Consider the following 17,090-nt stretch of genomic DNA (forward strand, 5'->3'; position numbering starts at 1 on the left):
AGTCCTAACATCAGGATAGAGAGAAGGGAAAAGGAAATCTTAGTAAATTTTAGAATAATTTTTCATATTAGGGGTCTTAATTTGTATTTTTCAACATGGAATCTGTGGGTCAAGTAATTCAGTTTGCCATACAACCATTAAGTGGTGATAATGAGTTTCAAAACATTTTTAGAGTCTAAACTTTTTTTTAATAATTCTCCTTATAGACTTTTTAAATTTCTGCTACCTAAATTTTAATCTTACGGAAATGATTTATCCCATTAATTTTTGTCCTTAGGTTAATTATTTTCTAGATTACTTTCTTTGAAATAAAGAATCTTCTTACTTTTTTGTTTTTTATCTTATATCCAACTTCTGCTGGGGAAGAGAGTACTCAGATTTCCTGATATAAAACAAGCTGGAGTCATTTCATTTGTTTGTGTCAGTAGAACAAGCCAGGAAAAAAGTGATTTATTGCCTCCTTAGAGAAATGGATTAATTAAGCCAATTAATACTTAGAATCATTAAATTAAAAGGCCCATTCCCTTCTTTTCTTTGATAATATTACATAGGGGACCCCTGAATTACTTTTTTTTTTCCATATCCAATTTAACTTCACATGCCTGGATCTTAAAAGTGTGAATGCAGGTAGAGCTCCTGGAACATCGATAGTCATTTCTCTTCTGTATATGTGTCTATTTGTACTGTGGGAGAAATTACTCCTTCGTATCATGTACAGGAGGGGACTTGAGGATATTTCATTAGTGATGAATATTAAGGTAATAATAATAATACTTTATATTTTATCTATATTTTATAAACATTAGGACTTTTTTAACTTAGAATTAAATTTCTTCCATAACATATTAGAAGGAAAATGCTGTCTTTAAATGGATGTTCAATAATTTGAGCTACTGTTTTGTGAATAAAACATCCACACAGGGGATCCCTGGGTGGCTCAGTGGTTTAGCACCTGCTTTCGGCCCAGGGTGTGATCCTGGAGGCCCAGGATCGAGTCCCACATCAGGCTTCCTGCATGTAGCCTGCTTCTCCTCTGTCTGTGTCTCTCTGTCTCCCTCTCTGTCTCTCTCTCTCTCTCTCTCTCTCTCTGTATCTCTCATGAATATATAAATAAAGTCTTAAAAAAAACACACACACAAAGTGATTTAACCAGCAAATAACTCACCAAATGTTAGAAGTATGAAAGACCACAATTCTCTTTTCCTCTACCACACTTGGATTTTCTACTGTAAGCTGCCATAAATATTTATAATGTCACCTTTACCATTACTGAAACCCTGTGTCCTTTTTACATACAATTCTTCTTACAAGTCCTTGAGCAGAGGAGTCATTTCTTTTAGGAAGGTCAATACCACCTACCTTCTGAAAAAATCTGATGTTCACAGCCCACAGTTTATATTATTTTTTTTTTATCTAAACTAGGCTCAAATTCAGAGATCAAGCATGTTTTCTATATTTTCATTCTTTTTTTAATAATAAATTTATTTTTTATTGGTGTTCAATTTGCCAACATACAGAATAACACCCAGTGCTCATCCCGTCAAGTGCCCCCCTAAGTGCCCCTCACCCATTTACCCCCACCCCCACCCTCCTCCCCTTCCACTACCCCTAGTTCGTTTCCCAGAGTTAGGAGTCTTTATGTTCTGTCTCCCTTTCTAATATTTCCACCCATTTCTTCTCCCTTCCTTTCTATTCCCTTTCACTATTACCTATATTCCCCAAATGAATGAGAACATATAATGTTTGTCCTTCTCCGATTGACTTATTTCACTCAGCATAATACCCTCCAGTTCCATCCACATTGAAGCAAATGGTGGGTATTTGTCATTTCTAATGGCTGAGTAATATTCCATCGTATACATAGACCACATCTTCTTTATCCATTCATCTTTCGATGGACACTGAGGCTCCGTCCACAGTTTGGCTATTGTGGCCATTGCTGCTATAAACATCGGGGTGCAGGTGTCCTGGTGTTTCATTGCATCTGTATCTTTGGGGTAAATCCCCAGCAGTGCAATTGCTGGGTTGTAGGGCAGGTCTATTTTTAACTCTTTGAGGAACCTCCACACAGTTTTCCAGAGTGGCTGCACCAGTTCACATTCCCACCAACAGCGTAAGAGGGTTCCCTTTTCTCCACATCCTCTCCAACATTTTTGGTTTCCTGTCTTGTTAATTTTCCCCATTCTCACTGGTGTGAGGTGGTATCTCATTGTGGATTGGATTTGTATTTCCCTGATGGCAAGTGTTGCAGAGCATTTTCTAATGTGCATGTTGGCCATGTCTATGTCTTCATCTGTGAGATTTCTGTTCATGTCTTTTGCCCATTTCATGATTGGATTGTTTGTTTCTTTCGTGTTGAGTTTAATAAGTTCTTTATAGATCTTAGAAACTAGCCCTTTATCTGATATGTCATTTGCAAATATCTTCTCCCATTCTGTAGGTTGTATTTTCATTCTTAAGAAAAATCATCATTATCCATATATCTGCAGTCAACATTCTTCCAAATGATTCAATTTGTTTACCTCATTTTCCCTGAAATATGCCTTAGTAAACTTGACTCTCACTACCTTTACTTCTTTTATGAGTTGTTTATACAAATTTATAATGAATGAATCAAATTTATCCTAGTTTCCATAAAAGAAATATGGATGTTTCAAATTTGCTAGGAAGTTAATAAACTCTAAAAGTAGCAACAACAACAACAGCAAAAATCTAACAATATGCAAATGACCATTTGACTGAACACAGAAAACATGAATCTGTCTAGTTTGGTTTGTGTAGCTACTATTTTGTTGCTAATTTTAATATGGGTTGCAAACATTTATTTAATCTATTGCACCAATAGTTTTTTGGAGGGGTACTATAAATCAAACTTGGCATTGTGCATCATGATACAAATTGATGTACAAACTTGAAAACAATATATATTTTTTCATTTGCATTAAGTATGCTATAATAATGAGAGGCTGTGCTAGCTCATATGGTATAATCAATCATATGTTAGTAGTTGGTAATAGTATTTATCTTCTCCCTGCAATCAGTGAATCCAGCTCGAACAGCCTTTCCATATAAGTATTGTCATCCCCTCAGGGTCATGAAGCAGATGGCCTAGCACTTTATTTAAGTTTTACAAAAGTTAGAAATTTGAATAGAAAGATATGCACAGTTTAGAGATGCAAGAAGCATAATGCTATAAGCACTCTCTATTCTTTGATAATACTGAAACTGACCTTTGATGTCCTGACTTCTTATTCAAATAATTTAAGTTAATCACTGCAATTGAGTTTTGCAGTTAAGGAGAAGTTGTTTAGATTTTTTAAAGCCTATATGTGTAAAAGGATGCTGTTCATTTTTCCTAGTTTGGTGATTAATTGAACTGCTCAGTGCTAATCTCTCAAGCAGAAAGTTGCCATTCTGCTGCATTTCCTGCTGGTATATAGCCTACAGTTGGTTTTGTTCTGTATTTCAACATTATGTTTGTGTAATTATTTCACATTAATGTTAAACTTTGTGGAAGCATCAAAGTATCATCTTTGCTAAAGCATGAAGAATATAAACACCAGCAAAAATAAGAACAAAAAGCATCATCTTTTCAAACTGTGCCACAAAGTACACTGCTTAATAATATTACCCAAATCTGGTTTATTTGGTAAGTGTTGAAATTGTGAAAGCATCTGTTTCTACACTTAAAATTTCAGGTACCTATCTTTAGAAGATAGTTTGTTGAAGTCTTGCCATTTATTCATTTATTCATTCATTTAAAAACTTATCAACATTTAGTGAATACCTGCTATAAGCCAAAAACTTTGTTAGATGCTAGGAGACATAAAGAGAGAGAGAGAGAGAAGGAAAAGAAGGGAGGATCTCTTCTCCAAAATAGTTTGTATATTAGAGGTTGGCATCTGATCTAATGGATTTTGAGTCTTTCCTTCCTATCATAATGAATTAATGGAATTCAATAATTTTAAACCTAGGCTGATACACTACAAAGGTTTGGGAGTGAGTCAGTTCTAAAAGATTTGTTCTGGAAAGTGGTTGTTTCTGGATGGAGTTGTATCCCTACCAGCTATTTTAGCTTTCCTTTTCCTTCTCTCTTACACAGTTCAGGGTTCCCCTTGCGTAAATTATTACAGCAAATTGAATACAAATATTTTCTTGAATGTATTGATTTGATTGTTAGTAATTTTGATCATCTATGTAAATTATTTTTTTAAAAAAGACTGAATGCCTTATTCCTAAAGAAATAGAAAAGTTATATATAATAAACATGTGTTTTTTTAATTGCATTATTAATTCTTATTCACAAATATACTAATTCATATAAAGAATACAGAACGGACAAACAATTTGTTATTCAGCCTCTTGAAATTCTTTAAAATTCAGAAGATTTCGGGATCCCTGGGTGGCCCAGCTGTTTGGTGTTTGCCTTTGGCCCAGGGCGCGATCCTGGAGTTCCGGGGATCGAGTCCCGAGTTGGGCTCCCGGCATGGAGCCTGGTTCTCCCTCTGCCTGTGTCTCTGCCTCTCTCTCTGTGTGTGTCTATCATAAATAAATAAATAAATAAATAAATAAATAAATAAATAAATATTTAAAAAACAAATAAATAAAATAAAATTCAGAAAATTTCAGTACATCTTTGAAGAAATTAGCATAATTTGGTGGTACTGGAGGCTGGGGAGAGTGAGTGTTTGAACTTGTTATTTATGTAGTTATTTTTAAAATCTTTTTTATACAGTTTACACATTTTTTCAAGTTCAGATTATTAAAACAATGTAGATTCTAATAGATTATAGAATAGTTTCATATTTTATTATAGAAGTTTACTTATGTTTTGTTTTTTTGATAGATTAAGTATTCATTTGACTTTCAGTGTTTACATAACATTGCATCTGCCACTCTTGAAATGCACCTTTTGAAATGCAGAAGTAAAGTTCTGTAAATATAAAATAGCTGCCTAATCAAGTTTTCATATCACTATCAAACTATTTTTTGAGATCAGGTGTCAAAACTAAAACTGCAAGTGAATTTTTTGAGACAGACTGTCTGTTAACTTTATTCGGAATGGCAGATTCTTTCCTCCCAGAAAATTACTTCCTTTTCCCCAAATAATAATAGGCAAATGTATTCAATTTAAATTGGCATTTCCTCAGATATAGTTTAGTCGTTTAGACACCTGAGAGCTTCAGCTTTCGAAACCTATAAAAGGTAACCATCCTTTTTTGTGGGCTTGAAAATAGTCCCCTTAAAGACTTTGGCTCATGATACATTTCTTTATTATTCCTTATAGAATCATCAGGGCGTTCAATACTAGAATAATACATCTTTATAGCTTTAATTTCTATCATTCATGACTATTAATTTAAATAATTCTCATAAGGAAGTATGGATTTCTTGTATAATTACTTTGGAGAGTATTTTTTTATAACATTTATAAATTCACACCATGAATAAAGAATATTTTGAATGAAGATCTTGGAATTTCTCTGATTTTATTTATAAAATAAGAATCACAATATCTGAATTAAAATGTAGTTTTCAGCAGAAAATAAGACAATAGGTGACATGCTTACTATTTTGTCAGATATATAATAGAGAGTTAATGTAAGTCTATGTACTGATGTGCTGATTTGTAGTTCATCATGTGTGGAGCAAGTACAGATGGTGCTGTTGGACAAAATGTTGGAATAGCTTAGTATTAACTAAAGAAAAAGACCACACATATAACAAAACTTAGTTATCATTATGAGTATAGTGGTAGGATCTCTGTCTTTTAAATGAAAACTCTTGTCTGTACAACATAGAATTTAAGAAAAAGAAGGAAAGAAAAGTAAAGACAAGGAATAGCAATATTAATTACTTTTAACAGATTTCTGCTTAAACTTAAGGCTTGAAATGCAGTTGATGAGACACTGTTTAATTCTGCTTTGTGAGTAGATGATAGAGAATTACAAAGTGACCTGCTTTTTGCCAGATAATGTTTCTGGTGACTAGTGAAATGACATAGACTAAAGAAAAAAGACAGCGTTTTAAATGAGAAAAATCATTTTTTTACGGTACATTAAGGATTAATTGACTGGAAATCCAGGATATTATACTGGATACAGCTGATGGCAGGTGTTATTTTATTTTCAGTAAATCTATATTTTGTAAAGATCAAAAATAAAGATGACTTTTAAAGATCATATGTGCTTTAAGTGAGAATAATATGTAATTGATCTAGAAAGGAAAAGAAGACACTCTATACCTGTAGATGGTCTTTTTTCTTTTTCATTATTCTGTAATAGTTCTTTGAATCAAAACCAAGAAATGCTCACTGCAGTCCAAAATTTATCTTGTGTCAAATCTTTTATTTCTGCTACTGTAAGAATCTATTGAAACCAATAATATGTTAATTACAAAGGCTTCATTGATTTAAGATGTTCCAAATAGACACTATGAAGCACAAACTGCCTTAGTAAACGCTGCCTTAAAACCCAAATTTATTCTGACCATTTCTATTCAAATTCCAGTTAGAACAGATGTTATATTATGAAAATATTATTTCATTTTTATTACTTCTACATCCACGATTGAGCCAAGTCTTAAAATTTAAGTCTGGAGTTGGGAGATGGGAAGTAAAGGAAGTAGAAAATTTTTTTTTTTTTAGTTTGACACATACTCATATGCAAAATAACATCAATTTGGATAAAGAACATTGAGATTTTTTTCATTTGCTTATCCTGGTTCACATTTATATCAATAAAAAAGTTTCATCTTTATGAACACTTTGTTTAATGTTCTTTAACAAGAGAAATGTATGAATTGACACCAGTAGTTCTAAGAAATAACTGGGAAATATTTTCTTTTTAATGTCCTCTTGCTTTCTCTACTTGCTTTATTTAAAAACCTCATGTTTCATTGCTTGGAACAAAACATATTACACTCACATTGCAGCCATCTCCTGGGTACTCAGAGTACCTGAAATCCCCCTTTTCATGGCCTTTGTCAATGTTTAGACAAATATTTTTCTGAAATGTTCAACATAACACACTACAAAATTAACATAAATAAGATGCATTTAAGGCAATTTCTCCATTTAGGATTATGTAGGCATTAATGTATATAATTTAAAGCACTAACAACACCTACAAATGAGTTGATCATTTTAATGAACATGTACTTTTCCATTGCAATATGTACTAAGCACTAAGCAAATGCATTACAGTAATGAATACCTTAGCACTTACAGATAACAGCTCATTAATAGTTTTGTGTTTCTGTTACTGTATTAAAGCACTTCTAATTCTTTCATTTCTTATCTTATAGGAAATAAATGATGTGGATGTTCAGGAACTTGTACGAAGGTCAATTGGAAGGTTAACAATCATCCGGCAGACATTTCCAGTCCCCCAGAATATAAGTCAGCGATGTTTCCGTGGCAACCATCGAATATCTTCAACATTGTGTGATCCAAAGGATCCATTTGCTCAGAATATGGAGGTATAGTCTAAGTGCTACAGTATTTCTTTCAAGGTGCTTCATTGGCCAATTATAGAGAGAGCTCTTAACAGTTGTATTAAATTCAGAATGATACATATTTGCATTTTCTGAACTATTCTCTTCCCCTAGAAATTTAGTAAGTCTGATGCAGGAGTGCTAAGATTTTGTCTTTGATCTTTTTGATGTCATTATAGCAAAATATATACTCTTTTAATAAAAATGTAATAGGTAAATGTTATTTCCTTCTCAGCAAGTAGATCCATAGCCTTTACCATGGTAGAATTTGTGATTGCTATTCCTTTTTTTTTTTTTTGTAAGATTTTATTCATGTATCCATAAGAGACACACACAGAGAGAAAGAGAGAGAGGCACAGAGACACTGGCAGAGGAAGAAGCAGGCTCCATTCAGGGAGCCCAACGTGGGACTTGATCCTGGGTGTCCAGAATCAGGCCCTGGGATGAAGGCGGCGCTAAACTATTAAGCCACCCAGGCTGCCCAACGACTGATATTCCTTACTGCCAAATTCCAAATTACTAAATTTACTTGACTTTTCTGGCATAACAAGGACATAGACATTTATTCTTTTTTTAATTGGTCTACAGTTTGAAGACATTCATCAAAAATTACTTAGAAATGCAAAAGATACTGTAGTGCTACATAATCCTATCCAAATCAGCTGGGATATAATGGGATATAACTGAAACCTTTACTATTCAGAATGCAGCAAAGAATTTCAAAGTATATAAATAAAATCTCTGAGCAGCAAAATAGAGAACATCAAGTGCCTGCTTATAAGGAGGTTCTTTAAATATTCACCTGGAACCTATGATATCTTTTTTCTTAAGGGAAATCAATCAGATTTTGTTTTATTTAGTTTTATTTCCCTTGCACTAGAAATCTCAATACATCAGTTTGAATGGGGTGTTACAAAGGCAGGCACATTGGCAACAGTTGGAAGCCATAAGGAGCACTTTCTGAGCAAGACAAGGACAGGAAAAAATACATTAATCAGATATACTAACTCAAATATCCCATCAATGTGGGACTTTTCCTATAAAAACAACTGTGTGTCATAAAATAGTTCCTAAGGGTATAATTGTAGTATGCTGCTAGCATTATTAGTTAGTATTTAAACAATAACTCTGAGGTAGCAATAAAGATTAAAGTAATGGTCAATTTCAGAAATCAGAAATATATATATATTTTAGGAAGCCATTCCTTCAAAATGTTTGGTATCAAAAATATTTTAGTGCTTAGATATGCTCAGTTTGAATGGTTTAGAAATATAACCCAAAGAGAACTAGTCCATCCCCAATAATACTAGATAAATAAGGTCATTTTTTAAAATGACTTCTTTTGAAAGACTTCTGCACATTTTTCCTATCTTTGATCAGCTTTGGATTTTTTTTAGATGAATTACTATTTACCTAAACGCTTCTTTGTACTTATTACCATTGTAAGGAGCAGCGTATCTTTTTTTAAAAAAATATTTTATTTATATATTTAAGAGAGAGAGAGAGAGCACCAGCAGGGGAGCGGTAGGCAGAGGGAGAAGGAGAAGCAGGCTCCCTGCTGAGCAGGGAACCTGATGTGGGGCTCAATCCCAAGACCCCAGGATCATGACTCAAGCTGAAGGCAGATGCTTAACCGAATCAGCAAACCTGGTGCCCCAAGAGCAGCATATCTTTACCAGGTAGCTAGCTCCAGAACCATTGCCCACAGAACTTTGTGCTCCCAACTAGGCTGTAGGCTCTTTTAGACTAGGTCTCCTACAGGACCAGGTATCATAAAGTCCATAAAGTACATGTCTCTCTCTATTTACTACATCACACCTACCATACTGTTTTGCAATTTCATGAATATTTGTGGTTTTGAATGTACTTAAGGAGAAAGCAATGGTTACTTTGAAACCTAGACAAGGCATGTTTAAATTCTAATGCCAGTCTTACAGATGTGCTTATTATGACCCATCTTTTCATATTAATTGGTCATGAGCATGCTTGATATGAAAAATGGAGAATCCTAAGTGGAGAAAAACATGGAAGAATTTTGATTAAGAAAATTTTGAAATATTAAGTGCTATCCCTGTAAAAGGAAGTTGTGGGAAATGTACAAATTGGGAAAGCAGAAAGTAACTACACGGTATTTTTTTTTTAAGATTTTATTTATTTATTCATGAGAGACACAGAAAGTAACTACACGGTATTTTTTTAAGATTTTATTTATTTATTCATGAGAGACACAGAGACGCAGGCAGAGGGAGAAGCAGGCTCCATGCAGGAAGACTCCAGGATCGCACCCTGGGCCAAAGGCAGATATTCAACCTGCTGAGCCACCCATGTGTCCCAACTACATGGTATTTTAAAGCACATCCACCCAAAAGCCTAATCCTTCTGATTCAGTTAATGAGTTTCTTTAAATCAGGGAATAAGTATTTTATTTATTTATCTTCATATCCCCCAGCCTATATGATGAATTAAGGATATATAGGAACCACCACTCCTCTTATCCCACACCTTCATCTTACGCCCATCAAACCCACAGATGGAAGAAAATAAGAAAATTTATTTTTTCTTTGAGGATTTGTTGCATAATAACTTCCATCGTATACATGATAGATTTTGACAAAATATTCGAAATTAAAAAAAACTGACAGAAACTTTTATATGTGGAGATTTATATAATTAAAAATAGAAATGCAGGGCTGTTGAATTCAAGATGTTCCACTAAACGCAGAGCGTTTGATATAGAGCCTTATCTTATTGAAAATTTTATCTCATGGAAGTTAGAGGAAGCAACAAGAATAATAAGAATAATATGCATTAAAAATGTGGGAGTAGAGGATTCCTTCAGAGAAATAATCTTCTTAACTTGGATCCCATAAAAAACAAACAAACAAACAAACAAAAAAAAACTGCAAGTAAATATGACCACAGACAGACTTTTATCAGCAGGGTACTATTAAAAATAACTCAGAAAAGTAAAAGTATGAAAATATGACTCAAGTGAGCTCTAAAAATAGAGACCCAACTATTAAATAGAAACCCAAACTACAAAATCACAATAATCAGTACTACAAAGTAGGTATAGTAAGCCTACATAGAGGTCTCTGGGCTGTTATTTAATTTAATGTACATAGAAAGAGAAGATTTAGAAAGAACAAAAGCAAATTTTCCAAATCTTTAGATTGGTGTCAGAAAAACAAAAATCAGGGGTGAGTTGAAGTTGCAAAATAAATGTTGAAGACAACTTTTAGCTCTAAAAACAATTTTTACAATATATGAAGCAAAGAAGAGGAGCCATTCACTGCTTGGTGAAACTAATGTTGGCTTGGCTGCTAGTGAGAAAACAGAAAGGTTTAAATTTTTTTTCTGCTTTTGTTGTCTTCATCTGAGAGCACTTGTTTTCAAATTGGAAAAGCTAGAGTAAAAGTTATTTAAAAAAAAATAAACCACTGGTTTACAAGGAGCAAGTGTTTGGAGATAGTAAAAGTATGCCTTACTGCCTTAAAAATGAGGCCTAAATAATAGTTAGAATAGTAAATGAAGCAATAGATCTGATCATGATTTAGAAATACTAGAGAAATACTTGAGAAGACCTAAAGACATGACATTGGTATTGTTCCGAGTTTTAAAGGGAAGGAAAAATATTCTGATAGACTTTTATACACTAAATGTTGATATTTGGATAAACCGTAGAGTATGTTATTAAATATATGGTTTGGGATATCTTGCATACTGATTTTTATGTAGTATTTGACAAATTTTCTTATGGGATCCTTATAGGAAGGAATTAAAAAAATCGAGATAGATTGATGTCACACAAATATTTTCAATAAAGGATCCCTAAGAATAGAAGATATTCTATTAGAAATAAACACTATATTTTCAGATTTAAAAAAAAAGAAAAAGAAGAAAATCTCAAAATAGATGAAAGTCTCATTATCCTAAAGTTATAACTTATGGGTTTATTTAAAATTAAAAGTAATATTTCAAATAATTTACCACTTTATTTTCCAAATCTTTTTGCAAACTTGATATGCCTAGAACATAGCACAGATATATTTTTTAGCTTTAAGTACTTCTAATATCCATAACGTCTTTTACCTTCAATTTTGGAAATAATGGAACTAAAAGAATGTATTGATAAACATTCTATTCTTGAAGTGCAAGGAACTCTCTATGGTGGCATCCCAAAATACTATTCTTGGACGTTACATTTTCAAATGTTTTCCATTATATAAATAAAAGTGAATAAACTATGCCTATCATATGTGTAAAAGAAATAAAGCTAGGAGAGAAAGCTTATGCCGTGTTATATAATCAGGATCCAAATTATTAATATTCACTAACTAATAAACCTAAAAGTTGAAATTTCAAAGAGATAAAGTATAAGTTCAAAACCATTACTGGAAGTCTGGGTGGATAAGACCTGGTTTGACAGCTGTTTAAGATTATTAAGATGAGGGCAAATTTTGTTTGAACATAGCACAAGTCCTATTTGTTCTAAACCATTTTAATGTAATCTTGGTCTCCATATCAGAGCATTTTGTGGAGATTAAGAGAGATAACCCCTTATACTACTCTGTCCTAGTCAGATCACATCTGCAATAATGTGTTTGTTATGAGTTCTAAATTCTAAACAGAAACATCAAAAAACAAGAGAAAGAAGAAAAAAAATGCTGAGATGATGAGCAGTGTAGAAATTATACCAAATGATGAACAATTGAAGGAAAGAGGACGTTTCAGGGTGATGGGTGCTGTGAAATATTAGAAGGCTGTCATATAAAAGACATGGGTGCTGGTGGCTCAGTTAAGTCAGAAAACAAGCATAGTCACAGTAAGATAGAGAGAAATGATTGGTCAGATGATGGGAAAATGGAGTTTAAGATGTTAGAGGAGGTATGTGTTTGTTTCCAGTAAATAGTCATCTGTGTTGGTTGTAGCTAGAATAGAAGTTAAAATTATCTCTGTAGAAATTGCAGTGACATTTTTTTTTAATCCTGAGAGATAGTTTAGAAGCACTGAGAGAGAGGAGTCAAAGACTTCATGAATACAGAGTGACCAAGAGAACAGTAGGTGATGGCAGGTCAGTACTATAGCATAGGAAAGAGCACAAACCTCAGAACTGAATAGGCACTTCCCTGAGAAAGAAGTAATAGGAGGGGTAACAGAAGTCTCAGAGAATGTCATCACCCCCTTTTGAATCCATAGTTTGGAATGTAGGCAAATGAAGAGAGACAGTCATTTGTCGAAAACACCGATCACATATCAAGTACAAGGCACTCACGTTTAGGAGCCCCATGGGTGCTCAAGATAGATACTTCAAAGTTTGCAAAAGACACCGAGCCGTGGCAGTGTTAAGACTTGGATGGGACTCAAGTTGCCAGGTTTCTCATATCTTGACTCCTGTCAAACATAACCTGATGTCAAACCTGACTTTTTTGTCTTTGTCTTCTTTTATTTGACAACTATTTATCAAAAACTAAATGTGTACTAGGCTCTAGGCTAAGCCAGGAGGAAATAAACAAGGGAAACAAAAGTACAAAGGGAAACATTGGGACACTATGAGCCCCTATCCAGAAGGAACTCCTATTTATATTCCAGATATAAAAAACAAATCTTAGCATTATGATACGTTGTAATTGAGGCTTGTAACATGAACGTTAGGAGAGATAAAGAAGACTGCCAGATTAGCCTGGAAACAAGTAGAGTCCTGAGAAGTTGTTCAGTGTGGGATTCACCTAACTTGTGACCTGTGAATTAAATATTAGAAGTCAGCTAGTCAGAAAACGGTAAAGAGACATCAAAGAGTGCTACCCCAACCATTTCATATACACACTTAAAGCAGTCTCAGAGGAAGAAGCCAAAGAGAGCTAGAGAGATAAGAACAAGAAAGTTTGAGGCAGTGAAGCAAGCATAGGTTGAAAGAGGCCAGATTATTGCAGATTATTCAGAAAATGTCCAATGTTTTCCTTTTGGCTCTTCACAGTCTAATTCAAACTGAATTTTGATTCCTCAACTACTTTTATCTTCAAGTCTTCTTTCATTGCAGATTTAGCCATGCCCTCTAGTCTCTCTGACAGGGGGTGGTACAGGGAGGTGCAGGGAGGTGAAGGTGAGAATAGCCTGCCCTAATATTTCCTTATAAAGAACAAACTGGTATTTCACATAGTGCACGAGAGTATGCAATGTCTCGTTAAAGAAAGGCCTGCCTTCCCTAAGTACTATGCATATATAATGATGCTTAACAAACACAAATGATTAAGAATCACCTAACAATGAAAGAAAACTCACAAGGCACTGTTAGGAAGTGCTTACTTACAGTTTTTCATAACATTAAACTGTCATCCCAGTAGTTGAAATTTAGTGGCATTCTGTGATGTGGGCAGACAATTTCGTAAGATTCCTTAGTAATTAATTATAAGCAAATGGCAATCAACATATTATTCCCTTTGTTTTCAAGAAAACAACTATGCTAATAAGATACTTTTCAAAATCTGAAGAAATTTAAATACTTTAAGATGGATTTAACTTTCATAGTTACATTGACTTCTCTTTCTTTTTTTTTTACTTTGTGTTTTATTTTTCCTTCAGAGAAGTAAAAATGCAACATTTAAAATCTTTTATTGACTTTGGGCATCTCTTGGTGTTTATATTTTCTAAATAATTTCTAATTTCTTTGAAAAATAAACACCTTCTACAATTGACAATATGGGTAGAACTTCTGGCAGGAGTTAAGTGTAAGAGTGCAATAGAGCATAGCTGAAATTGTCATGATTCATTTTTTCGATTTATATATAATGACATGATTACTTTGGAAGAAGAAAGCATTAATATAACATATATTCACAAACAGTTAGTAGTTTGTAGTCTTTGTCATGTTAATGAATTGCGATGCCTGTGTATACTTAGATAATTTTTGTATAGATCCTTGATATTTGTAACGTTTATGAATGGTGCTGTGTTCTCTCATTTTTTCATCACAAATCCCTATAGACATGCATATAGACACAGCTGGCCGCTTCCTTTTTCTTGTTACCTATGACACTCATTTTATGTAAGATCGAGTTGATATTTCTCCATCTGAATAATCAGAATGCAAAAACTTGACATCTTCAGAAAATGTATTATTCAGTTGGCCCTTCCAATCTGAAGCCCTTAGATCCTTACCTCTTCAGAGAGAAGGGCCAGTGATTTTCTAAGGTCTGACACTAACAGCCTCACCTCCGTCGAAACTTTTCTTTTTCATCTCCTCTTTCACACCTAAATAAGCTGAAAAAGCAATTGAGGCATACAATCAGACAAGACTTCATTGTCAATGGCAAAATTGCTCAGGAAATGAAAAAAAGAAACTTTTTGCTTAACAAATAAGCCAGTAAACCAGCCATCTCTGATATGAATGGCAGCTGAGCTGATGATTTTCTCCTATTCTCAATGGTTGGCATCCATGATTCTAATGATTACCATCTAATGTCGTTTCAGATTTCAAACCTTTACATATATGACACGGTGCTTTTGCTTGCTAATGCTTTTCATAAGAAACTGGAGGACCGAAAATGGCACAGCATGGCAAGTCTATCGTGTATCAGAAAGAACTCCAAGCCCTGGCAGGGAGGGCGCTCCATGCTAGAGACCATCAAGAAGGTAACTTATGACTAATGTTTCACTCTTCTGAATTTTCACGTAAAGGGGATACAATAAGTCTTTTTTTTTTTTTTATACAATTTTTACTTCTTTATTCATGAGAGACACACACACACACAGAGAGGCAGAGACAGTCAGAGAGCAAAGCAGGCTCCCTGTGGGGGAGCCCGATGCGGGATTCAATCCCAGGACCTTGGGATCACGCCCTGAGCCTAAGGCAGACGCTCAACTACTGAGCCACTCAGATATCCCAATCAGTCATGTTTTGATGAGCTATTTTTTAAAAGGATGTTTTTCATCACCAGTGTTATCAGTTCAAAGTACAGAAATGAAATATTAACAGAAACAAGGTCAGAAAGCCCTTACTTACTTGCTGGGAAATTGTATGCAAGTATGAAGTTAGTGGTTGAAATATATTAAATTGCCTTGGTTATACCATTAGGATTAGAGATACTCAAATTATTTTGGTACCAGTCACAAAGTACAAATAGTTGTGGTTTTCTTTTTCTTTAATATCCACCATCAACTGAAAAAAATAAATTCAAGTCTTCACTGTGTTTTGATTACATGATACATGGTAAGATACTAGAGGAGATGATCTTTAATTTATCCTATAATAAAGATATAATTCATAAACAGTTAATATTTGGCAGCATTCATGAACTATTTGAGATATTTGGTGCATTCTTCTTCTTCACTGTCAGTGTGGTGTTTAGCCTGGCTGTGACCCGCTTTGGCTGAGCTACATGTTCCGTTCCCGGGAGGCACTTTATGCTGTTTAGCTCCTCTCAACGGTATAAACATTCTGCAGTTTATTAGCCTCTTTGTCATGTCATCCTTGCTGGCATTTTCCGTTTGTCTCACACAGCTTCTTGGATTTAAAATGAAATGATTAATAAAACAAACAAATTTCTCCTGTACCCTTTACACAAAGAAGACAGACATTTGGAAGTTTATGCTCCTTATTTTACCCATCCTTTTTCTCTCTGATGTGTTCACCTTTCTCTCCTGAAACAAAAAGAGAAGCAGGCAAATGAAATATGAATGTATTTAGAAAAGCCAGAGAAAAATTTAAAAATTTATCCTTAGAAGTGAACTAGATGTACAAAAAGACTAGACGTGGAAGAAAGAAATGTTGCAAATGGAGAATAGCCTGGATCTTTCTCTTGATATGTTTCCTATTTTTAAAAGAATCACTTTAATGAGAATTTAGGCTCTTATCAACAGAAGTGCTTGAGAATTAAATGCATTGAATATATTGGCAGAGTAAGATATTCCAACTAACAAATGAATAAGTCAAATCTAAACTCAAAGTGTTGCCAAGATCTCCCTATCTGCCTATGTAGAGATTTGGCAGGTTTGAATCCAAGGGAAGTTGTTGAACATGATTCTGAGCCTGCCAATTTATTAATTTGTGGTTTGGCTAAGATGCTGGAACCTGAATATATTCATTCTTCTGAAGGTTTCTCACAAATACAGGATAATAGTTTGGGAGGTTGTTTAGGAGATACTTATTTAGTGAAAGTATTAGTGGGAGGGAAAGAGAGATACCATAATATGTAGGTGGTTCTCATGGAACAATTCAATATACAAAATGATAAAAAGTTGCAGTTGGAAAATGTATAATCAAAACAATAACTTAATATAATAATTGTGACATTTACTTGGGGGCAAATATTTATATATTTGTCCAAGTAAGCTTTCAGTCCAGTAACACTTTTTAAAGGAATATATCCATTCTATGTATTTAGAGACTAAGTTTGAATGATGTATATCATTGCATATATTCAGTTTCCTAATTTTTTTTTAAAGATTTTATTTATTTATTCACAATAGACATAGAGAGAGAGAGAGAGTGAGGCAGAGGGAGAAGCAGACTCCATGCCAGGAGCCTGACGCGGGACTCGATCCCGGGACTCCAGGATCACGCCCTGGGCCAAAGGCAGGCGCCAAACCACTGAGCC

General features: G+C 34.0%; 1 protein-coding gene and 1 long non-coding RNA gene across 4 annotated transcripts in view; one reads left to right on the forward strand and one right to left on the reverse strand.

Moving 5' to 3' along the window:
* The window catches only part of GRID2 (glutamate ionotropic receptor delta type subunit 2), a 1,467,015-nt gene that overhangs the window by 897,683 nt on the left and 552,242 nt on the right, over positions 1 to 17,090 (forward strand). For all 3 annotated transcript variants that reach the window (XM_025424636.3, XM_025424645.3, XM_025424626.3), the window contains exons 6-7: positions 7,306 to 7,479; positions 14,965 to 15,126. In XM_025424636.3, the coding sequence (XP_025280421.1) occupies positions 7,306 to 7,479; positions 14,965 to 15,126 (336 nt within the window). The remainder of the gene's footprint in view (positions 1 to 7,305; positions 7,480 to 14,964; positions 15,127 to 17,090) is intronic.
* LOC112645312 (uncharacterized) lies at positions 4,295 to 7,409 on the reverse strand. The gene is made up of 3 exons (XR_003127039.3): positions 7,227 to 7,409; positions 6,245 to 6,368; positions 4,295 to 4,539 (listed from the first exon to the last, which is right to left on the reverse strand). It is a non-coding gene; the product is annotated as an uncharacterized LOC112645312 (long non-coding RNA).

Source organism: Canis lupus, chromosome 32 (assembly GCF_003254725.2).
Source record: "Canis lupus dingo isolate Sandy chromosome 32, ASM325472v2, whole genome shotgun sequence".
NCBI lineage: Eukaryota > Metazoa > Chordata > Mammalia > Carnivora > Canidae > Canis > Canis lupus.